At 44.0% G+C, this 24395-nt stretch overlaps 1 protein-coding gene and 1 long non-coding RNA gene across 3 annotated transcripts; both read left to right on the top strand.

Moving 5' to 3' along the window:
- LOC109722901 lies at nt 5339-5932 on the top strand. Its single transcript, XM_020251079.1, has one exon. It carries the CDS (start codon nt 5339-5341, stop codon nt 5930-5932), a length of 594 nt encoding a protein of 197 aa, XP_020106668.1.
- Nucleotides 10218-11180, top strand: LOC109723231. 2 transcript variants are annotated; one of them, XR_002219651.1, is made up of 5 exons: nt 10218-10311; nt 10395-10471; nt 10560-10626; nt 10724-10791; nt 10911-11180. It is a non-coding gene; the product is annotated as an uncharacterized LOC109723231 (long non-coding RNA). The 2 variants fall into 2 exon arrangements; XR_002219650.1 differs by having other exon boundaries at nt 10557-10626.

The raw sequence follows: 24395 nt of genomic DNA, 5'->3' as shown, positions 1-24395 counted from the left end.
GACCACCTTTATTTTTCTGCATCTTTCTATTCTCGCATTTACTGCTTTCCTTAGGAGTAGTTCCTGTAATTTCCCATACTCGGAGTCCGTCTACCCTACGGGCATCACTCCCTTGTTCCCATACTTGGAGTCTGTCTGCCCTACGGGCATCACTCCCCTGCTTGTGTACTTTTTCCTTTTGCTATTCAATAGAAAGTCATCTTCGGTTCTTCTCGCCGATCGGATCACAAGTTGTTTGGCCATTCGGCTCGTTTCTTAGTCGAATTCTGGGCTCCCCCTCTCCATTCGGCTCATCCTGCCAAAGCGAATTTACTGCGAAGGTTTCCGAACCCGGCTGATTCGATCCCTCATCGGCTTAGTCGCTTGATCTTCTATGGGCGCATCTTTCGAGGGTCATAATCCGCAGCCGTCTCGCATCCCGACGATCTTCTCGAGGAGAATTATTGACCGGGTCAAGGGTCGGGACGTCGGCACCCAACAATTTTTTGGCACGCCTAGTGGGACCCGCTTTTGTGGTAAATTCGCATTTTTATATATGTAGTATGGCTGATGACAACACCATGAATCTCCGTAATAGGGTCATTCCCAGAAATTTTGGGAGTGAATAGCCCAGTAATTCAGAGAACGCTGTGGAGCGCCAAGCAGTTTTACCGGTTGAAGGTGAGACCAGTGGTCAATCTGGCCAACAGGAACCTAGTTTGACCCAAGTACTTGGCCAAATGACTCGGGTCCTACAGACTTTGGACCAAAATAGTGACGCAAGTACCGCACGGCTGGATGCCGTTCTGGCCGCAATCACGGCCTCTAATGAGAACATAGCCCGAATAGGGCAGTTGTTAACTCGGAACGAACAGCCGATAGCAGGCCTTCAAGCGCCTGTGATAACGCCGGTGTTACAAAATCCAGGAACACCAGTAGTTGGTCAGCCCCAATACCAGGGGACACAATATCAAGCGGCTTACAGACCGGTCGTTGGAATCACCGGTCAACAGCCGGAAGTGGCTTGGGGATTACCTCCACCCCCTCCAGTTGCAGCCTACCAGCCCCAAAACGTAGGGGCTAGGGGCCAGGCTCCGATTGCACAAGGGGTTAATCCCCTAGTACAGAATCTCGGGGCTCAACAACCACCGAATCCAGTGCCAGCGCAAGTCCCCATACAGGGGATTAATAATGAAATATATGCGCAAATAGAAGAAGCGATCCGGAATATTTTTGGAGTAGGCACAAGGCCGGCAATGCGGCCTGTATTCAGATCACCATATCCTGCTAATATAGATGTAGAACACCCATATCCGGCAAATTGGAAGATGCCGAAATTTGACAAATTTTCGGGAGATGAGACCGAAAATACGGTCGAACACGTCGCTCGATTTACAGCCCAATGCCGCGAAGCAGCGGCAGATCCTTTTTTAAAGTTAAGGTTATTCAATACTTCATTAACCAAGACAGCCTTCACTTGGTATACAAGTCTACCTGCTAATTCCGTTCGAGACTGGGATGAATTAGAGGGTAAATTTCATGACCAGTTTTATAGAACCGAACCTGAGTTGTCGGTTGCAGACTTAGATCAATTTAGACAAAGAACAGGAGAATCGGTTGATGAATATTTAAACCGATTCAAGACGGCTCGAAGCCGATGTTTTGTAAGGATGCCGGAATCAGAGTTTGCCAAAATGGCATTCAACGGCATGTATTTTAAAATCAAAGATCATTTTGAGGATAAGTTCTTCCCAAACCTGTTTGATTTGGGAATTCGAGTTGCTCAATACGAGCAATTTCGAAAAGGGAATAATGAGGATCGGCCTAGGTGGAGCCGAAACAAAGATTGGAATAAAGGGAAAGAGAAAAATATCTCTTTCTTTGAAGAAACCTCGGCTCATGAAGAGCCGAATTCATCTGAAGAGGCAGAAGATTCGGCTGATGAAGCCGAGATCTGTGCTGCCGAGATGGTAAGAAATTGTAATACACTGAACTTATGCAAATTGCGAAGTTCGAGTGTGAGGAAGAATATGTGGATCTATCCTACATGTTCAAAAAGGCTTGGGCAAGTTTTTGAACAAATTAGAGAGTGATTGGATGGCTAAAAGCAAGAAAGTGCATTGCTGTGGCCTTTCTCTCGAATTTTGCATTGTGTACCGGTACAAGCATTATGCTGTACCGGTACAGCAAGCAGCAGCAGCAGCAGCTGCGTGGCAGCAGGGTTTTTTGGTCTTTTGGGCATTTGATCTTATCTTCATGACTCCAGCTCGACCCGTGGTGTTCAGTGGAAGTTGCTAGAGGCCTGAGAAGCAGCTTTGCACCTTCCCCTCTTTCTCTCTCTAGGGTTTCTCTCTCTTCGATTGGAGATCGCCGAATCGAGCTTATTTCTTGCCGCGTTCGTCGCTCGCTGGTTTGGAAACGCAGGGGAGGTCGTTGGGTCGTGGGGAGAAGTATCTTTACTGAGTTTTCTGTGAGGTTCTCACCAGGGAAAGCTAACTCTCAGCTTTGAAGAGGTAATTAGCTTAACTTCTCTCTTGATTGTGGTTTCGTATTGGATTTTGAGTTGTTTGGATTTCCCTGCTTCCAACTGATGTAGGGGTTGTTTTCAGTAGTAAAGAGGAGTTATTTTGGCTATGAATTATTAGTGAAAAGTTGCTTTAAGGCTGGACTAAGGTAAATTAGTTATTATGAAGTTATTTCGAAGCTATTTGCAACCTACTTGAGTAACTCAACGCAGTTTGGAAGGATGTCTTCGCAGCAGGTTTGTGAACTACTTTGAGCTGAACCTGTGCTCTTAGAAGTTGGTTTGGAGAATATTTTAACCTGGGGTAAGCAGGAATTTCAGTTAGAAAACTGAATTCACTAGATTTCGGCTATTTTAGTGCGTATACTAGCATTTTGATGCCATTTTGATGTTGTTCGCAGCGAGACTACGATCGAGCCTTGGATTACATTCGGCTGAGTTGTGAGGACTCTTAGAGGTTACATTTGAGGTACTAATGTAACCCAAACCAGGAATTCAAGTTACTACCTTATTCTACTTAAGAGTTTTGCCGAAATTGGATTCTTAATTAATCGACTCGACGCGGTTCTGATGTATTGTTTTCAGCAGGGTTGAAGTCTAGTAGAGCTGAATTTCGAGACGTCGTGGAACTGATTTGAGCCTAGTAATAGGTGGGTTTGATCTAACCAGAGCAAGTGAAGCTCCCCCTATGTTCTATATGTTACTATATAATTGATATAGTCGTGCGTTTTGTCACTATATGGTCGCTAAAGGATTTGGAACATCTGTGCTATAACGTTTGACATAAGGGAAATAGAACCTCCATGAAGTAGAGAGAACTCATGCATATTTGTATTTATGCTCGTGTTTATGTTTAGTTCAATTGAGTAACTAATGGACATAATAATTATGCTTTAGTATAATAGACAACAATGACATTACTTGTGACTGTTTTGATAGTACCTGGAGATTAGAAAGTTCTAATGCCATATATGAATTAGCATTACTTCCATGTGCTTACTAGTGGATGCTAGCTATTGTCATTGTTATTATATTAAGAATTCCGATCAATAGATCGAGAGTAAGAACATGGCATACTATGCCATAATGTTTGAGCTATGTTGGACTATGTACTTTGCTTGCTTGCCATCGTGCTCATTCCACACGCTTGTGAGGGTCGCTCCCTACAAGCCGGCACTCCGGAGTTGGCCTATGCGACAGTTGCTCGCCCGTGCGGGATTGGGTGCCGAAGTGGATTGCTGTGGGGAGTGTATATTACCACGGGGCCATTAGGCGCGGTGCAAGCTGGACTACTTTGAGTAGGTCCTTACGAATGAAATAAAAGTACTAAATGACAAAAGACAGTAATGAATGCTCGTCAGTTATAGTGTATAGTATTAACTTACACATCCATATTTGTGCTCATGTTTATAGTAGTTGCTATACTTCGATTATTTAGTTGATTCATTACTGTAGAAATCATGTTTACATGTTGATTATATGCCGATTACCTGTTAACACTGCATATATATATCATGCAATTATCGCTTTTCCTTTCATTTAGTACATCATGAGCCTAGTGGTGTAATTCGCCGAGGCTGGCGGCTTACCCACTGGGAACTATTGTTAATAGTTCTCACGCCCTTTTTATGGTTGTTTTTATAGAGCTATCTACAAGAGAGGCTAGAGATCGTGGCAAGGGAGTCGCGTCTAGCTAGACCTTGCTAGGAGCGTGCTAGTCGATCACCTTGCTACTCGGGCTGCGGCCGAGGGTGATGTCCACTGTATAGAGAGGCTACCATTGTACAGATATTTTGTGTACCCTGTGTTGTATATGAGTCTTTGGATCCAGATGTTATAGTTTTAGTACTTTCTTTTGTACTTATATTTTGAGTTGGATATTCTTGTTCTTTTGTTGATAGTCCTATTGACTTATACATGCTCTGATATCATGATAGGAATTTTCTATGTTTTCTCCTATCGACTCGCTTTCTTGTAGACGCCTTCTATACTGTAGGTGTATGGCGGGTCTGTGCACGTACCGGATATGCTTTCGCTGGTACCCGGGCGTGACAGATTATAGTGGTATCAGAGCCTAGGGTTGCGTCTTAGTAGACCTAGCAAACCTTAGGCTGGTTGGACTATAAGAATAGGCTCGTGAGAGACGAGGTCTAGTTGAGGTTGTTGGTAGCGAAAGTACTTTGATTGGGTGATTGATAAACTCCGAATGGTAGGAGTTTGATCGGAATGTGCAATTACTAACTTTGCAGAGGGCCACATTGGCGGCCAACAATGTGACATCGGAAGTTAGTACGCGTTACATTTCATTACTTTCGCTTGATTAGTTGGTTTATACCTGAAGTAAAGGTTTAATAGTATAGGTTTTATTAATCTATTTTTCTTTTTGTGCTGCAGCTCAAGATGCCTTTAACTCGTTTGCAAGCCGCCGGGGCAGCTGAGGCGGCGGATGCGGAGGAAGTGGGGACCTCCGTTACTTCTGGATCTAGTGGGATCCATGAGTTGCAAGATCAGCTCACGAAGCTGACGGATTTGATTGCTCAGCAGGCTGCGGCAGCGCGACAGCAGATGGATGCCGTGCGTCGGCATGAGGACAGGATGAAGAGATTAGAGGATTTACTACTGCGGCAGACGACTGACAGGGATATTCCTGATCCTATACCTACAGTACCAGACAGGGATGCGACAGTGAGAGCACAGTCACCAATACTTGACACACCCCCAGTAGCTCCGAGGGTAGAGACCCGACAGGAGACAGTAGTACGACCACCAGTATCTGTAGCGGCATCAGGGACAGTGTTACCAGAGATGGTGGGGGCTGAGGAGCGAGAGCGGATGATGGAACAATTGAATGAATTTCGTCGTTGCAACCCTCGTATTTTTGACGGAGAAAAAGCTGATCATTGGGTGGTCGAGAAATGGCTGATGCACATGGAGAAACTGTTTTATGATACTTTCGTCGATGAGGGATATCGGGTTTGGTTTGCGACACACCATCTCGATGGCGAGGGTTACAGGTGGTGGGTGGATATTCGTGAGGATCCTCGTACTGATTTGTCCGCTATTACCTGGACGAGGTTCAAGGAATTACTGTTGACTACTTATTTTCCTCAGAGTGTAAAAAGGCAAATGGAAAGGGATTTAAGAAACCTGAGACAGGGGGACAGGACAATAGCTGAGTATGAGCGAGAGTTCTTCCGATTACTGCATTGTGTTCCTTTTGTGGTCCGAGATGATGAGGATAAGGCTCGGATTTTTGAGGTAGGTTTGCGGCCTGCGATTTTCAGATTGGTCCAGGCGTCAAACCTTTCCACTTACAGGGAAGTAGTGAACCGGGCTTTGATTGTGGAAAAGGGGGCGGAGATTATGAAGGAAAGAGATGTTGTGGATCAGAGTAAAGGAAAAAGGCCAGCAGCTGAGAGCAGTGGTTAGCAACCCTTCAGGAGACCGCCGAAGTATCCCAGGGGCCAGCCGGGCCAGTCTAGAGGTCGAGGTTCTTCAGCATCCCGTGGAGCACCCGAGCGTCGTCGACAGCCACGTTGTGTCATTTGTGGTGGGCCTCACTTTCCACCACAGTGTCCACAACGTGGGGGTAGGTGTTTTATCAGTGGCCAGGAGGGCCGCTATCGTTCAGAGTGCCCGAGAGGTCCTTCACCTGCACTATCATCAGCATCAGCACCTGCATCTTCTGCTCCGAGCCAGGGGACCCCGACAGCACCCTCGCAGTACAGACGATCACCGGGACAACGGCAGTCTGAGAGTCCTCTACAGAGTTCGAGTGGGCGCATGTATGCTGCCGAGACTGAGGAGGCTGCAGCAGCGGAGAAGGTCATAGCAGGTATCATTATACTTTATGATGTTCGTGTTCGTGCTTTATTTGATACTAGTGCTTCGCATTCTTTTATTGATCGGCAGTTCGTCGAGTTGCATAGCATTCAGGTAGTACCTACTTTGCATCCGGGACGAGTGATCGTGCTCGACCATACCCTAGATGTTCGTGAGTTTTGCCCTCGCTGCCCCGTTAGAGTAGGCGACTGGATTATGCCAGTGGATCTTTTGGCACTACACAAACTAGGTGAGTTTGATGTAGTATTGGGTATGGATTGGCTAACATAATATTATGCGACCATAAATTGCACGAGCAGAACGGTGACCTTTAGAGAACCGGGTCAGCAAGAGTTTGTTTATAAGGGGTGTCAGAGTTCATTGTTCGCAATGACCATTAGCTCTTCGCGAGTACGATAGTTGATTCGAAGAGGGTGTGTAGCCTATTTGGCTAGCATTTCGGTGAGTGACGGAGGAGCTGTCAAGATTAAAGATATTCCAGTTATGCGAGAATTCGAGGATGTATTTCCAGCTGAGTTGCCGGGTATGCCACCTGATAGGGAAGTTGAGTTTGTGATAGATCTTGTCCCTGGGACTATCCCAATCTCAAAAGCACCCTATAGGATGGCACCCGTTGAGTTGAAAGAGCTGAAGGTACAATTGCAAGATTTATTCGATAAAAGTTTTATTCGACCAAGTGTATCTCCCTGGGGAGCCCCGGTTTTATTTGTTAAGAAAAAGGATGGATCTCTTCGATTGTGTATGGATTATCGAGAAATCAACAAAGTCACAATCAAGAATAAATATCCATTACCCAGAATCGATGATTTATTCGATCAGCTGCAAGGATAGAAAGTGTATTCTAAGATCGATTTGCAATCAGGTTATCATCAACTTAAGATTAAGCCTGAAGAGGTTCCCAAGACCGCTTTTAGGACACGGTATGAGCATTATGAATTCACAGTTATGCCATTTGGACTGACAAATGCCCCAACAGCCTTTATGGATTTAATGAACGGTGTCTTTAAGCCCTATTTAGACAGGTTTGTGGTCGTGTTTATCGACGATATGTTGATATATTCTCGGAGTGACGAGGAGCATAAAAGCCATCTAAGAGTAGTGTTACAAGTACTTCGAGAAAAGAAATTGTTTGCAAAGTTAAAGAAATATGAATTTTGGCTTCGAGAAGTGGCATTTTTGGGATATGTAATTTCTGAAATAGGAATCGCGGTGGACCTAAAGAAGATTGAAGCGATTAAAGATTGGCCTAGGCCGACTAATGTCACCGAGATTCGGAGTTTTCTTGGTTTGGCAGGATACTACCGAAGATTTGTAGAAGGATTTGCAAAGATGTCTACGTCTCTCACTCGACTTACACATAAAGGAGCTAAATTTCTATGGAATGAAGCTTGCGAAAGAAGCTTTCAAGAGCTGAAGGAGCAATTGACCACCGCCCCGATTTTAGCACTACCTGTTACTGGAGTAGATTATGTGATTTACAGCGATGCGTCGCTAAATGGATTAGGGTGTGTTCTAATGCAGAATGATAGAGTAATTGTTTATGCATCTCGCCAATTGAAAGATTATGAAAAGAACTACCCTACACATGATCTTGAGTTAGCAGCCGTGGTATTTGCTTTAAAGCTTTGCCGCCACTATCTCTATGGCGAGCGTTGCGAAGTGTATACGGATCATAAAAGCTTAAAGTATCTGTTTACTCAGAAAGAATTAAACTTGAGACAACGTAGATGGTTGGAGTTGCTCAAGGATTATGATTTGACTATCCTCTATCATCCAGGAAAAGCTAATGTTGTAGCAGATGCTTTAAGTCGAAAATCGACGAAAGATTTGGCAATGTCGATAACTATGCAACCTCTGTTGGTAAAGGAAATGGAGCAGTTGAATTTGGAAGTTGTAGCTCCTGACACACCTTGGAGACTTATGTCATTGGTGGTGCGACCTACCCTAATCGATCGAATTAAAGAAAAGCAAGCTCAGGATGAATTCCTACAAAAGATTCGAGCAAAGATCACTGCTGATCATGTTAGTGATTTTCGAGCGGATGATCAAGGACTGTTGAAATTTGGTGATAGACTTTGTGTACCGGCAGATTCTGGTGTTAAAGAAGAAATTTTAACAGAAGCCCATCGAGCGCCGTATGCTTTACACCCTGGGAGTACGAAAATGTATAAAGATTTGAGCTGACTTATTGGTGGCCTGGAATAAAAAAAGAAGTTGCAGATTTTGTGGCCAGATGCTTAACCTGTCAGCAGGTTAAGGCTGAACATCGACTTCCTGCTGGAAAACTTCAAAGCTTACCCTTACCAGTGTGGAAGTGGGAGAGGATTACTATGGATTTCATTGTTAGATTACCTCGCTCACAGGCAGGTCATGATGCAATTTGGGTAATTGTGGATAGATTGACTAAATCTGCTCACTTTATTCCAATTCATACAGTTTGGTTGGGGGAAAGACTCGCACAAGTGTATCTTGATGAAATTGTGCAATTACACGTAGTACCTGCTTCTATTGTTTCAGATCGAGACACCCGCTTTGTTTCACACTTCTGGAGAAATTTACAGGAGGCTCTGGGTACTCGATTGGATTTTAGTACTGCTTTCCACCTCCAGAGTGATGGGCAGTCCGAGCGTACCATCTAGACCCTTGAGGATATGTTGAGAGCCTGTGTGATTGATTACCAGGGCAGTTGGCCACAGTTCTTACCGATGGCTGAATTTACTTATAACAATAGTTATCAAGCAAGCATTCAGATGGCACCGTTTGAAGCCCTTTATGGCAGAAAATGTAGATCACCACTTTATTGGAGTGAAGTGGGGGAGAGATTAGTTTTGGGTCCAGATGTGTTACAAGAGGCTGAAGCTAAAGTTCGATTTGCACGAGAACATCTACTGACAGCTCAAAGTCGATAAAGAAGCTATGCGGATAAACGTCGGCGAGAATTGGAATTTCAAAATTGCGATCATGTATTCTTAAAAGTTTCACCGACAAAGGGAGTTAAGAGATTTGGTATTCGAGGAAAGTTAAGTCCTCGATTTATTGGACCTTACGAGGTGTTGGAGCGGATAGGCCCCGTAGCGTATCGGCTTGCTTTGCCGCCGAACCTATCGGGAGTGCACAATGTGTTTCATGTATCTACACTCCGAAAGTATGTTTTTGATCCAACCCACGTACTTGAGAGTACCCCAGTGGATTTGCGAGAAGATCTGAGTTTTGAGGAACATCCAGTGAGAATACTAGCTCGAGAAGTGAAACGGCTTCGAAATCGCGAAATACCCTACGTGAAGATACTTTGGAGCAATCATGATGAACGAGATGCCACTTGGGAATTGGAGAGTGCAATGCAAGAACACTACCCCTATCTTTTCTCGACGGAATCTTGAACTAAGTATTTACAAGCTTCGCGGACGAAACCCCTTTTTAGAAGTGGTGAATGTAATACACTGAACTTATGCAAATTGAGAAGTTCGAGTGTGAGGAAGAATATGTGGATCTATCCTACATGTTCAAAAGGGCTTGGGCAAGTTTTTCGACAAGTCAGAGAGTGATTGGATGGCTAAAAGCAAGAAAGTGCATTGTTGTGGCATTTCTCTCGAATTTTGCATTATGTACCGGTACAGGCATTATGCTGTACCGGTACAGCAAGCAGCAGCAGCAGCTGCTGCGTGGCAGCAGGATTTTTTGGTCTTTTGGGCATTTGATCTTATCTTCATAACTCCAGCTCAACCCCTGGTGTTCAGTGGAAGTTGCTAGAGGCCTGAGAAGCAGCTTTGCACCTTCCCCTCTTTCTCTCTCTAGGGTTTCTCTCTCTTCAATTGGAGATCGCCGAATCGAGCTTATTTCTTGCCGCGTTCGTCGCTCGCTGGTTTGGAAACGCTGGGGAGGTCGTTGGGTCGTGGGGAGAAGTATCTTTACTGAGTTTTCTGTGAGGTTCTCACCAGGGAAAGCTGACTCTCAGCTTTGAAGAGGTAATTAGCTTAACTTCTCTCTTGATTGTGGTTTCGTATTGGATTTTGAGTTGATTGGATTTCCCTGCTTTCAACTGATGTAGGGGCTGTTTTCAGTAGTAAAGAGGAGTTATTTTGGCTATGAATTATCAGTGAAAAGTTGCTTTAAGGCTGGACTAAGGTAAATTAGTTATTATGAAGTTATTTCGAAGCTATTTGCAACCTACTTGAGTAACTCAACGCAGTTTGGAAGGATGTCTTCGCAGCAGGTTTGCGAACTACTTTGAGCTGAACTTGTGCTCTTAGAAGTTGGTTTGGAGGATATTTTAACCTGGGGTAAGCAGGAATTTCAGTTAGAAAACTGAATTCACTAGATTTCGGGTATTTTAATGCGTATACTAGCATTTTGATGCCATTTTGATGTTGTTCGCAGCGAGACTACGATCGAGCCTTGGATTGCGTTCGGCTGAGTTGTGAGGACTCTTAGAGGTTACATTTGAGGTACTAATGTAACCCAAACCAGGAATTCAAGTTACTACCTTATTCTACTTAAGAGTTTTGCCGAAATTGGATTCTTAATTAATCGTCTCGACGCGGTTCTGATGCATCGTTTTCAGCAGGGTTGAAGTCTAGTAGAGCTGAATTTCGGGACGTCGTGGAACTGATTTGAGCCTAGCAATAGGTCGGTTTGACCTAACCAGAGCAAGTGAAGCTCCCCCTATGTTCTATATGTTACTATATAATTGATATAGTCGTGCGTTTTGTCACTATATGGTCGCTAAAGGATTTGGAACATCTGTGCTATAACGTTTGACATAAGGGAAATAGAACCTCCATGAAGTAGAGAGAACTCATGCATATTTGTATTTATGCTCGTGTTTATGTTTAGTTCAATTGAGTAACTAATAGACATAATAATTATGCTTTAGTAAAATAGACAACAATGACATTACTTGTGACTGTTTTGATAGTACCTGGAGATTAGAAAGTTCTAATGCCATATATGAATTAGCATTACTTCTATGTGCTTACTAATCTAGTGGATGCTAGCTATTGTCATTGTTATTATATTAAGAATTCCGATCAATAGATCGAGAGTAAGAACATGGCATACTATGCCATAATGTTTGAGCTATGTTGGACTATGGACTTTGCTTGCTTGCCATCGTGCTCATTCGCACACGCTTGTGAGGTCGCTCCCTACAAGCCGGCACTCCGGAGTTGGCCTACGCGACAGTTGCTCGCCCGTGCGGGATTGGGTGCCGAAGTTGATTGCCGTGGGGAGTGTATACTACCTCGGGGCCATTAGGCGCGGCGCAAGCTGGACTACTTTGAGTAAGTCCTTACGAATGAAATAAAAGTACTAAATGACAAAAGACAGTAATGAATGCTCGTCAGTTATAGTGTATAGTATTTACTTACACATCCATGTTTGTGCTCATGTTTATAGTAGTTGCTATGCTTCGATTATTTAGTTGATTCATTACTGTAGAAATCATGTTTACATGTTGATTACATGCCGATTACCTGTTAACACTGCATCTATATATCATGCAATTATTGCTTTTTCTTTCATTTAGTACATCATGAGCCTAGTGGTGTAATTCGCCGAGGCTGGCAGCTTACCCACTGGGAACTATTGTTAATAGTTCTCACGCCCTTTTTATGATTATTTTTACAGAGCCATCTACAGGAGAGGCTAGAGATCGTGACAAGGGAGTCGCGTCTAGCTAGACCTTGCTAGGAGCGTGCTAGTCGATCACCTTGCTACTCGGGCTGCGGCCGAGGGTGATGTCCACTGTATAGAGAGACTACCACTGTACAGATATTTTATGTACCCTGTGTTGTATATGAGTCTTTGGATCCAGATGTTATAGTTTTAGTACTTTCTTTTGTACTTATATTTTGAGTTGGATACTCTTGTTCTTTTGTTGATAGTCCTATTGACTTATACATGCTCTGATATCAGGATAGAAATTTTTTATGTTTTCTCCTATCGACTCGCTTTCTTGTAGACGCTTTATATACTGTAGGTGTATGGCGGGTCTGTGCACGTACCGGATATGCTTCCGCTGATACCCGGGCGTGACAAATTATAGTGGTATCAGAGCCTAAGGTTGCGTCTTAGTAGACCTAGCAAACCTTAGGCTGGTTGGACTATAAGAATAGGCTCGTGAGAGACGAGATCTAGTTTAGGTTGTTGGTAGCGAAAGTACTTTGATTGGGTGATTGATAAACTCCGAATGGTAGGAGTTTGATCGGAATGTGCAATTACTAACTTTGCAGAGGGCCACATTGGCGGCCGACAATGTGACATCGGAAGTTAGTACGCGTTACATTTCATTACTTTCGCTTGACTAGTTGGTTTATACCTGAAGTAAAGGTTCAATAGTATAGGTTTTATTAATCTATATTTGTTTTTGTGCTGCAGCTCAAGATGCCTTTAACTCGTTCGCAAGCCGCCGGGGCAGCTGAGGCGGCGGATGAGGAGGAAGTGGGGACCTCCGTTACTTCTGGATCTAGTGGGATCCATGAGTTGCAGGATCAGCTCGCGAAGCTGACGGCTTTGGTTGCTCAGTAGGCTGCGGCAGCGCGACAGCAGATGGATGCCTCGCGTCGGCATGATGACAGGATGAAGAGATTAGATGATTTACTACTGCGGCAGACAACCGACAGGGAGATTCCTGATCCTATACCTATAGTACCAGACAGGGATGCGACAGTGAGAGCACAGTCTCCAGTACCTGACACACCCCCAGTAGCTCCGAGGGTAGAGACCCGACAGGAGACAGTAGTACGACCACCAGTATCTGTAGCGGCATTAGGGACAGTGTTAGCAGAGATGGTGGGGGCTGAGGAGCGAGAGCGGATGATGGAACAATTGAATGAATTCCGTCGTTGCAACCCTCGTATTTTTTATGGAGAAAAAGCTGATAATTGGGTGGTCGAGAAATGGCTGATGCACATGGAGAAACTATTTTATGATACTTTCGTCGAGAACCAATATCGGGTTTGGTTTGTGACACACCACCTCCATGGCGAGGCTTACAGGTGGTGGGTGGATATTCGTGAGGATCCTCGTACTGATTTGTCCGCTACCACCTGGACGAGGTTCAAGGAATTACTGTTGACTACTTATTTTCCTCAGAGTGTGAAAAGGCAAATGGAAAGGGATTTAAGAAACCTGAGACAGGGGGGCAGGACAGTAGCTGAGTATGAGCGAGAGTTCTCCCGATTACTGCATTGTGTTCCTTTTGTGGTCCGAGATGATGAGGATAAGGCTCGGATTTTCGAGGTAGGTTTGCGGCCTGCGATTTTCAGATTGGTCAAGGCGTCAAACCTTTCCACTTACAGGGAAGTAGTGAACCGGGCTTTGATTGTGGAAAAGGGGGCGGAGATTATGAAGGAAAGAGATGTTGTGGATCGAAGTAAAGGAAAAAGGCCAGCAGCTGAGAGCAGTGGTCAGCAACCTTTCAGGAGACCGCCAAAGTATCCCAGGGGCCAGCCGGGCCAGTCGAGAGGTCGAGGTTCTTCAGCATCCCGTGGAGCACCCGAGCGTCGTCGACAGCCACGTTGTGTCATTTGTGGTGGGCCTCACTTTCCACCACAGTGTCCACAACATGGGGGCAGGTGTTTTATCTGTGGCCAGGAGGGCCACTATCGTTCAGAGTGCCCGAGAGGTCCTTCACCTGCACCATCATCAGCATCAGCACCTGCATCTTCTGCTCTAAGCCAGGGGACCCCGACAGCACCCTCGCAGTACAGACGATCACCGGGACAACTGCAGTCTGAGAGTCCTCGACAGGGTTCGAGTGGGCGCATGTATGCTACCCAGACTGAGGAGGCCGCAGCAGCGGAGGAGGTCGTAGCAGGTATCATTATGCTTTATGATGTTCGTGTTCGTGCTTTATTTGATACCAGTGCTTCGCATTCTTTTATTGATCGGCAGTTCGCCGAGTTGCATAGCATTCATGTAGTACCTACTTTGCATCCGGGACGAGTGATCGTGCTCGACCATACCCTAGATGTTCGTGAGGTTTGCCCTCGCTGCCCTGTTAGGGTAGGCGACTGGATTATGCCAGTGGATCTTTTGGCACCACACAAACTAGGTGAGTTTGATGTAGTATTGGGTATGGATTGGCTAACATAATATTATGCGACCATAGATTGCACGAGCAGAACGGTGACCTTTAGAGAACCGGGTCAGCAAGAGTTTGTTTATAAGGCGTGTCAGAGTTTATTGTTCGCAATGACCATTAGCTCTTCGCGAGCACGATAGTTGATTCGGAGAGGGTGTGTAACCTATTTGGTTAGCATTTCGGTGAGTGACGGAGGAGCCGTCAAGATTAAAGATATTCCATTTGTTCGAGAATTCGAGGATGTGTTTCCAGCTGAGTTGCCGGGTATGCCACCTGATAGGGAAGTTGAGTTTGTGATAGATCTTATCCCTGGGACTACCCCAATCTCAAAAGCACCCTATAGGATGGCACCCGTTGAGTTGAAAGAGCTGAAGGCACAATTGCAAGATTTATTGGATAAAGGTTTTATTTGACCGAGTGTATCTCCCTGGGGAGCCCCGGTATTATTTGTTAAGAAAAAGGATGGATCTCTTCGATTGTGTATGGATTATCGAGAAATCAACAAAGTCACAATCAAGAATAAATATCCATTACCCAGAATCGATGATTTGTTCGATCAGCTGCAAGGATCGAAAGTGTATTCTAAGATCGATTTGCAATCAGGTTATCATCAACTTAAGATTAAGCCTGAAGAGGTTTCCAAGACCGCTTTTAGGACACGGTATGGGCATTATGAATTCACAGTTATGCCATTTGGACTGACAAATGCCCCAGCAGCCTTTATGGATTTAATGAACCGTGTCTTTAAGCCGTGAACATGAAAGGGAAAGGGAAAGCGACTGCAAAAAGGCAGATCCAAGAGGAAATAAAAGAGGGTCGGCTCATATTGGCCGACCAAGAAAACGAAAATCGAAAAATTAACAAAACTTCATCTCCATTTCAGGTCAACATGGTGAATGTTAAAGAAAAGGAAGTTTTGGACAAGGAGACCGCTGACAACGTAGCCCATGCCAAGAAACATCTTCGGCTATGCATCATGTGCAAGGCCGAAATGACGAAGAAAGACTGGGAAGCCATCGTGAATGCTAAGAAAAGGGGGAACGAATGAAATGAGCTGATGGCGTTCCGTGAGAATTGGGATGACATTTCTGATGGCGAAGATCAAGAGGAGGAAGGCTCGGATGCAGCCTCTAATGATACGGAACCGGAAGTAGATTCTGTTCAACGCAAGAAAGATATGCTCATGCAGAAGATTCTGCATGATTACTACAACAACAGGCGTGGAGAACGTCATGGCCGATGGGACTACCAGGATAGACTATTCGGCTCCAAGCAAAGGTTCCCTGGATATCGGCCACACTGGCAACAGCAAGCCAGGCCGAGACCATAACCAGAATTTGAAGGAATGACCGAGGGGGACATAGAATTCCTCGGTCGGAGACTAGTCAACGAACTCGGCATTCAGCCTTGGCCGAGACCATGGGAAAGAAGAGAAATTCTAAAAAATCATCTAAGAACAGTAAAAGTACCGGCAAACGTGCCAGTGGATGAGTGGCACGAAGTCGAAGTTAAACCATCGGCCAGATGGCAGGGGTCGATGTTAACAAAAACCGAAAAGCGTCGGCAGTAGAGGATGCAAGCCGATGCACGTCAACATTATGAAGAGGCGAAAGGGATGAGGCTCAACATATGGAGACGCCCGGATGAGCAGCCACACCCTTTCCGTCTGATGAGGAATGACCATGAGGCAGGCGGCTCATCGCCTGCCCTACAGTTGAAGTCGAGAATAGAATGGCCAACTGAGGCCGAGTTAGAAGGGAAAATGACCAGGAGGGAGTTGGAGGATAAAATATCTTCCCTCGAGACGATGATCAAGAGAGAAAGGTGGCCTCCTAAAGAGAGGGAGGTCCGCATGGAGAGCGACTCCTCCGCCGAAACGGCCAAGGAGTCAGAAGAGAAGAAACAGAGAGTCAAAGGAAAATCGGCTGACGAATCATCGGCCGAGGTGAATATGGTGTACGCTCTGCCTCAATCCTTCAAAGCGGAGTTTGTGGAGTACGAGGAATTCAGAGAAGAAGAAGAGAATGGGCTTACAGTAGCCCAGTTGCAGCTAGAGGATGTTCGACAGGCCGATGCAGTGGTTTTTGAGAAACCATCGGCCATGCAGGTGAGGTTCATAAAGCCTCTATTTATAAAAGCTTTAATAAAAGGTCGGCCGGTAGGCCGAGTTATGATAGATGGCGGTGCTATGGTCAATGTGATGCCCACTTCTTTTTTCAAGAACTTGGGCAAAGACGAAGATGAATTAAAACCCACCGATTCAATCATGACCGATTTTACAGGAAACGGTCAACAAGCTCGAGGGGTGCTCACCACCGAACTCACGGTGGGTTCAAAAACTTTAAAAACGGCGTTCTTCGTAGTGGATGCAGACAGCCACTACAACTTGCTATTGGGAAGAGATTGGATACACTCAAATGAGTGTGTACCCTCTACACTCCACGAAAAATTGTTCCAATGGATAGGAGACAAGGTAGAAGAAGTCCGGGCCGAAGGATGGCCTCAAATGCTAGATGTCAACACGGAAGACATCGGCCACATCAATTGGGCCGATGCTGATCCAGATCAGATTTCATTCGTAAAAGTAACGGAAGAGGGGATTCAATTAATTCTCTCAAAAGATATCAACACTATGGTGGCTGATGAAGAGCCATCTAGATGGTTAAAATGGAGTCCCAAAAATCGGGAATAGAGGCTTGGCACAAGCCTCAACAAGATGAGCCGATCAACAAGATCGGCTATGAGGATAATTCGGCTACCAAAGCCGATGTGTTAGCACCTGATAATTCGGCCCATAAGGCCGAGGATGTCATAAAAGACTCAGTTCATAAAGCCGAGAATGAAGGTCAAGTGAAATCGGCCATGAAGACCGACAAATCACATGAGATGAATAGGCAAACAGCGGGAATGGAGCTAGAAGAATCGCCTATTAAAGCCGACGAGAAAAAGCTGGAGATCCAGGACTTGTTGATAGAAGTAAATCTGGGGTCTTGTAAAGACAACAAGCCGACGTTTATAAGTTCCAAGCTGTCGGCTCAACAACAGGAAGAATTGAAAAAGCTGTTAAAGGAGTACAAGGATTGCTTCGCCTAGAGCTATGAAGAAATGTCAGGTTTAAGCCGAGGGATTGTAGAGCATCGGCTGCCTATCAAAAAAGGGTTTAAACCTTTTAAACAACCGACTCGTAGGTTTGAGCCGAGTATTGTACTACAAATTAAAAATGAAATTGAAAATCTTTTAAAGGCCGGATTTATTAGAGCGGCCCGCTATGTTGATTGGGTGTCTAATATAGTTCCAGTACGTAAAAAGAATGGCAAACTTAGAGTTTGTATCGATTTTAGGAACTTAAATTTAGCTACACCTAAAGACGAATATCCAATGCCAATAGTCGATATGTTAGTAGATTCGGCTGCTGGTAACGAAATTTTGTCCTTTATGGATGGACACGCTGGTTATAATCAAATTTATATTGCTAAAGAAGATGTGGCTAAAACGGCTTTTAGATGCTCCGGTTCAATTGGAACCTTTGAATGGGTTGTTATACCATTCGGCTTAAAGAATGCCGGAGCTACTTACCAAAGAGCCATGAATTTTATTTTCCATGATTTAATCGGCAAAATATTGGAAGTATATATCGATGATATAGTTATCAAATCCAAGTCACAAGCCGAACATTGGATCGATTTAAAGCTTGCTTTTGAGAGAATGAGAAAATATAATTTAAAAATGAATGAACCCTTTGAAATGCACCTTTGGGGTTTCTGCAGGAAATTTTTTGGAATTTTTGGTGCATAAGAAAAGGATTGAAATTGATAAAAATAAAGCGAGAACAATATTAGAGTTACCGCCACCCAAGTGCAAAAAGGAACTACAGAGTTTGTTGGGGAAGATTAATTATCTTCGGCGGTTTATATCTAATTTAGCCGGAAGAATCGGGGTTTTTACTTCGTTACTTCGGCTGAAAGATAAAGAAGAATTCGTTTGGGCAAAGGAACAACAAGAGGCATTTGAAAATATAAAAAGATACTTATCAAATCCTCCAGTACTGGTACCTCCAAAGCCGAATCAGCCGATGAAGTTATATATATCGGCTGCAGATGAAAATTTGGGATGTTTGCTGGCTCAGGAAAATGAAAAGAAGGAAGAACAGGCTATTTATTACTTAAGCCGACGTCTGTTAGATATCGAAAAACGGTACTCGGCTATAAAAAAATTATGTTTGGCTTTATATTATTCATGCACAAAATTAAGATATTACATTTTATCAGCTGAAGTATCGGTAATATGCCAGACCGATTTGATATAATATATATTATCCAAACCAGTGCTACGAGGACGTATTGGGAAATGGATATTAGCTTTATCTGAGTTTTCCCTTAATTATGTTCCTGCCAAAGCTATCAAACGCCAAGCTATAGCTGATTTTTTGGCCGATCACCCATGTGTAGAAATCGAGGAGCCGAAACTAAATGTAATCGGCTGTCAACCTTCGGTGTTGTACTTTGATGGTTCAAAAATAACTGAATCTGCAGGAGCAGGAGTAGTGATACAGTCTCCTGAAGGTCATGTTTGTCAATTTGCATTTGAATTAGATTTTGGTTGCTCTAACAACAAAGCCGAATATGAAGCCTTGATAATCGGCCTTGAAATATTGCAAGAATTAAAAGCAAAGTCAGTCAAAGTCATCGGTGATTCACAGTTAATAATCAAACAGGTTAACAGGAAATACCGATGTGAGAATCCGAATTTGCAAAATTACTTGAGGAAGACATTAGAATTATTATGCAATTTCGGAGAAGTCGAATTTGAACATTTGGGCAGATAGGAAAACGAAAAGGCAAACGAATTGGCCCAATCGGCTTCAGGATACAGAGAGCTGAAGTCAGAGTCAATAGTAATACAGAGGAGATTGCTACCTTCGGTTCATATACGAGAACCGATCATAGCTCCTGTAGAAATAAAAGATGATTGGAGGAAGTCGTTGATCAAATATTTGGAGGATCCTAATATCAGGGTCGATTATAATATTCGAAGAAGAGCTCTCGGCTACTGTTTGCTAGATGGTCAACTATACAAAAGAACAGCTGAAGAAGTTCTATTGAAATGTTTAGGGCCGGAAGAAGCTCTACTAGTAATGGGAGAAACACATGAGGGAATATGTGGAACCCATCTGGCAGGAAAAAAGTTAAGATGGACAATTCGGCACCTAGGATATTATTGGCCGACTAGGCATCAAGACTGCATAGAGTATGCTAAAGGTTGCCAAGAATGTCAATTTCATGGTTCAATACAGAGGGTTCCTGCCTCTGAGATGTACGCCATAATTAAACCATGGCCTTTCCGAGGATGGGCCATGGATTTAATCGGAGAAATTCAGCCGAATTCCTCGGCTGGTCACAAGTTTCTGATAGTAGCCATCAATTATTTTACTAAATGAGTGGAAGCCAGACTTACTCGATTGGTCACTCAAAAGAAAATTATTGATTTTGTTGAAGATCAGATAATTCATCGGTTTGGAATTCCTGAGACCGTCACAACCGACCAAGGGACAATGTTCACGGGGGGACAGTTTGTTCGGTTCATCGAGTCTCGAAAGAAAAAGCTGCTGCATTCATCTCCTTATTATGCTCAAGCGAATGGGCAGGTAGAAGCAGCAAATAAGATAATTATCAACCTTATGAAGCGACATATTGGAAAGTACCCGAGAAAGTGGAATGAAAAGCTTTACGAAGTATTATGGGCATGCCGAACCTCAGTAAAAACGGCAACAGGGATGACACCATTCCAATTAGTTTATGGCCATGAGGCCGTAATTCCAGCTGAGATAACAGTTCCTTCTTTAAGAATAGAGAAACAAAAATACCTCTCGGCTAATGAATATATTGATCTAATGAAAGATCAAGCAGAGGAGATAATAGATACTCGGTTGATAGCTTTAGACAATATACAAGCATACCAAAGCCGAGTACGTAATGCATATAATAAGAAAGTTCGACTGAAGGCGTTTGTTGTCGGTGATTTAGTACTTCGGCTGATTTTTCCAATCGGTCAAAAAGACCGAACGTATGGGAAGTGGTCCCCAAATTGGGAAGGACTATTTCAGATTAGCCGAATCATAAGAGGAAATGCATATTATTTACAAAACAGAGATGGGTCAGAAAGTGAAAAACCAATCAACGGAAAATATTTAAAGAAATATTACCCATCCATGTAGGAGCATAATTAAAATCAGAGTTAGAATATTACAAGCCGAATCAGGACAATAAGTTTTTGAGTTGATTCCATTCGGCTATGAGATTAGCTTGGGCGGTCTCAGCAGCTTTCCTTCGGCGCTTCATCAAAGGATGGACTTTGTAAAGTTGAGAAAGCTCCTCTTTAAGCCTTATCCCTTCTTCCTTTTTGGACTTCAGTAAATCTTTTAGTTGAAGTCGGCGCTCAGAGGTTTGTGCGAGAGTAGATTCGGCAGCGGCTAATTCTTTTTTAAGAGAAGAAATCCGTTGTTGTAGAGCCGATTCTTGATCAGCAAATTCCTTATCTTTTTGATGCACTTCAGTAGGCGGAGCTGCTATATCAGGGATATTCTTTTTAAAATGATCAACACGATGAAAATGTTGATGTAAAGCTACAAGTTCGGCGCCCAAAGATCGCTGCCGAGCCAAAAAAGATGAAAGTTGAAGTGATAAGATTGCTACAAAACATTTTATACCGGGAGTAATATCTGATTGATCGGCCAAATCAAGTAAAAGGGCATATAGCCGATCAAATTGTTCTGGATTCTGAGCTAGACCAGGAATACCAATGCTATACATTTTAAGGCATTCATCGAACTTATTCTGTGTGTCCGATGAAATGGTAATGGTCGAAGAATCATCCCCTTCATTGGAGCTGGGACTTGAAATCAAAAAAAAATGAAGAATCACAGATAAAGGATCATCAGCAATAGGGGAAGCAACTCCCTGGGGCGAGCGGGGAGGAATAGTGCTGGTGTCTTCGGAAGTTCGCCCGAGAGGTATGTTTATCTGTTCATCCCCTGTAGTTGATGTCGGGGCAGGAGCAGAAAGAGGTGATGCAACCTCACTGGGTAACGGCGTTGTGCCTGCCGCTTCAATAGATTTTTTCTTCTTTTCCATCCCTCTCTTTTTCTCGAGACGGGCTTCCCTGCGAAGCTGCTGTTCCATCTGCATCTTCGAATAATAAGCAAAAGGGGCTCGACGAGAAGATTGTAGTTTAAAAGAGAGTAATAAATAATTAAGAAATGTTCTTTTCGTACAACCAATTAATGTGACTTACCCCGACATCAATCGTTTCGATTGGAACAGAGGTAGCCAAAGAGGGTATAGTAGCCTCTTTGGATAGAATGTCGGCCGAAGGAATATCCTCGGCTCTGTCTTTAGTGGTATCAGCCGAAAGGGTACTTTCGGTTTGTTGGAATTTTCTCTTAACCACTGACTTACGCCGTTTGGAAGACGGCGGGGAAGTGACTTGAACAACTTCAATCGGTCTTTTGTCTGAAGCTGAGACCGATGGAGAAGCAGGAATCGACTGAAAATGGAAACAAACAAATGATGAACAAAAAAAAAAATTATGATTAAGATGAGTGGAGAAATGATATTTTACCGAGGAAGAAGGCGGGGCATCAGAAATAGTGTCTGGTGGAGACTCAATCTCGGTTGGAGAATCTCTGCTTGGAGTGGTGGCTGTGTATAAAATAAAAGATAAGTTACAGTCATATTAGAAGGAAATTATAAAAAAAAATTAGATGACTAACCAAATGGATGGATGGTTTTACGGAGTGCTCGAGGCAGAGAAAGATCATAGAAGCGGTCAGTAAACTGATCCCACGTGGTAGCATAACCGGCGACAGCTACCCCTGTATAGTTCGGACGGAAGCTTGCTAACTGGAAGAAGCGTCTGAGACGATTCCCTATAGCCGAAAGCTTGTCAGCTTCAAATATACCCTATGTGGGAGGACGATGATCGACTGTGTTGGCCATAAAAAATTTAGAAGGGGCCGAAATCGGCTGAACAAACCCAAATTGCCGAGCCACATACTGAGGAGAATAAACCTCAGTACTCGGCAGTAGTTTCGAACGTGATTTAAGCCCCACATGAAGGTCCCGAGGGGCTAGATACGAATACCATACATCTAAATGTTCACCGGCGCGAGAAGAAGATAGCTCGCCTTGAATGGCTTCAAACCGAGCCAGAAACCAAGAGGGGCCGGTAAGACGATCAACAAATGGAGCCCAAGAAATAGCCGAATAAGAGGCTGGCTCATAAAAAGCTTTGAAATAAGTAAGAAAATCGGAGGGTTGACCAGAGGTCATCAGCTGCGGACAGCCGAGAGCTAGCCCATAAGAATAAAATTGGGCAGCCGAAGTCGGATTGAAAGGACATTGGCATAAAGTAGGAATATAGAATTGAAGAAACATTTGCAGAAACCAAAAAACGCCACACCCAGAGCCGATGATAATGCCATCACCGGAAGGTAGTGGCTTAATAGAATCAAAAACTTCCCTGTAGACGAAGGAAAGGAAATATGGCCCCAAGGCCAATTTATCGCCGTTAGCTAAACCAACGGCGATTGGAACAAAATCTCGGTTAATTTTCTGCGAACGAGTGCAGAAAAGATTGTGGCATAACCAGTATAGAAGGAACACTGTGTGTTCCTTCCTGGTGACCGGGGCAGGGGATTCACCTGCAAATTTTCGAAGAAATTTAGAATAAGCCAAATCATTTAGATCAAGGAGTGTCTCAAAATCAGAAACACCGTCAGGGTTGTAGGCCATAGAGAGAGTAATGCCATGAGGGCGTAAGCCAACAATGGCAGCCACATCAAAAAGGGTGGGGGTAAGAGGCCCCCTTTTGAAAAGAAAAACATTAGAAACAGGGGATCAGAAACAAAGAGCTACGGCTAGAAGAAGATTATCGGCTATAGGAGGGTGCCGAGATAATTGAATTGCTTCATAAATGCCGATTTCCTGCCAGAAGGCGCCAAAAACGGATTCTACTTTATCTAACCAGGCCAAATATGCTTCTGAAACACTTGGCCAGGTTCTGAGACTCTTTCCTATTGAAGCTGATGAGTACCAAGAATGGAGATGAATAATCCTTTTCCAAGGAAGTCCCTCATCAGAGAAAGGGGAGTCAGTAGGAGATGGTGCATCTACAAGAGAAGGACCTAGTATGAACCTAGATGGATCTAAATCGACGAAAGGTTTGAGTATAGTATAGTCAAGAGATGGATGAGAAGGAAGAGGAGGAACCAAAGACATTGTTCAAAAGAAGAAAAAAGCCGAGAGAATCGATTACGAAAAGAGAAGAAGGATGAAGGAGACGAAGAAGAGGTTTTAGTGAAAGATATGAGGAAAAGAAAATAAGAATTGGAAAAGACAAAAATAATTGGAAGCTTGAGAAGGAAGAAAAGGCCGTCGTATCGAACTGTCGCTTCGATTACGAGTCCCAAGGTTGGCTGTAATGATGAATAGACAGCGGCAATTAAGATGAGTTAATTAATGCCGCACATGAGACAAAAATAGAGAATGCGATCGGGGCCGTAAAGAAGAGAATAAACGGCTTAGATTAAACCGTACAGAAGATCGTAGTGCAGAATACGTCAGAGAATTTGAATTTGATTGGACCGAGAAATACACCTCGGATCAAGCCCGCTTTCGGCAACAGAAAATTGTTGAGACGAAAAAAGTAACGCCAGCTACCGAAGCATCACTTCGAAAACTGGCGAGGGGGCAATTGTTGAGCCAGTTAGGCGCGAACAGCTGGCATACCGGGTCCATATCTGTAAGACAGCTAAAACGGCAGACCTAGAGTACACCGGACACATACAAGCCGCACTGGACCGAGGAGTTATAATAACCGCAAGCAGTTACGAGCGGTTCCGATCGGCCGAAGGTGGTCCTACGAATCAGGAGATAGTGGCTGATCGTGCAAGAGCGATAACTGACGCAA

The sequence above is a fragment of the Ananas comosus genome, linkage group 17 (assembly GCF_001540865.1).
Source record: "Ananas comosus cultivar F153 linkage group 17, ASM154086v1, whole genome shotgun sequence".
Lineage (NCBI taxonomy): Eukaryota > Viridiplantae > Streptophyta > Magnoliopsida > Poales > Bromeliaceae > Ananas > Ananas comosus.
This window is presented reverse-complemented; position numbering and strand designations above follow the sequence as displayed.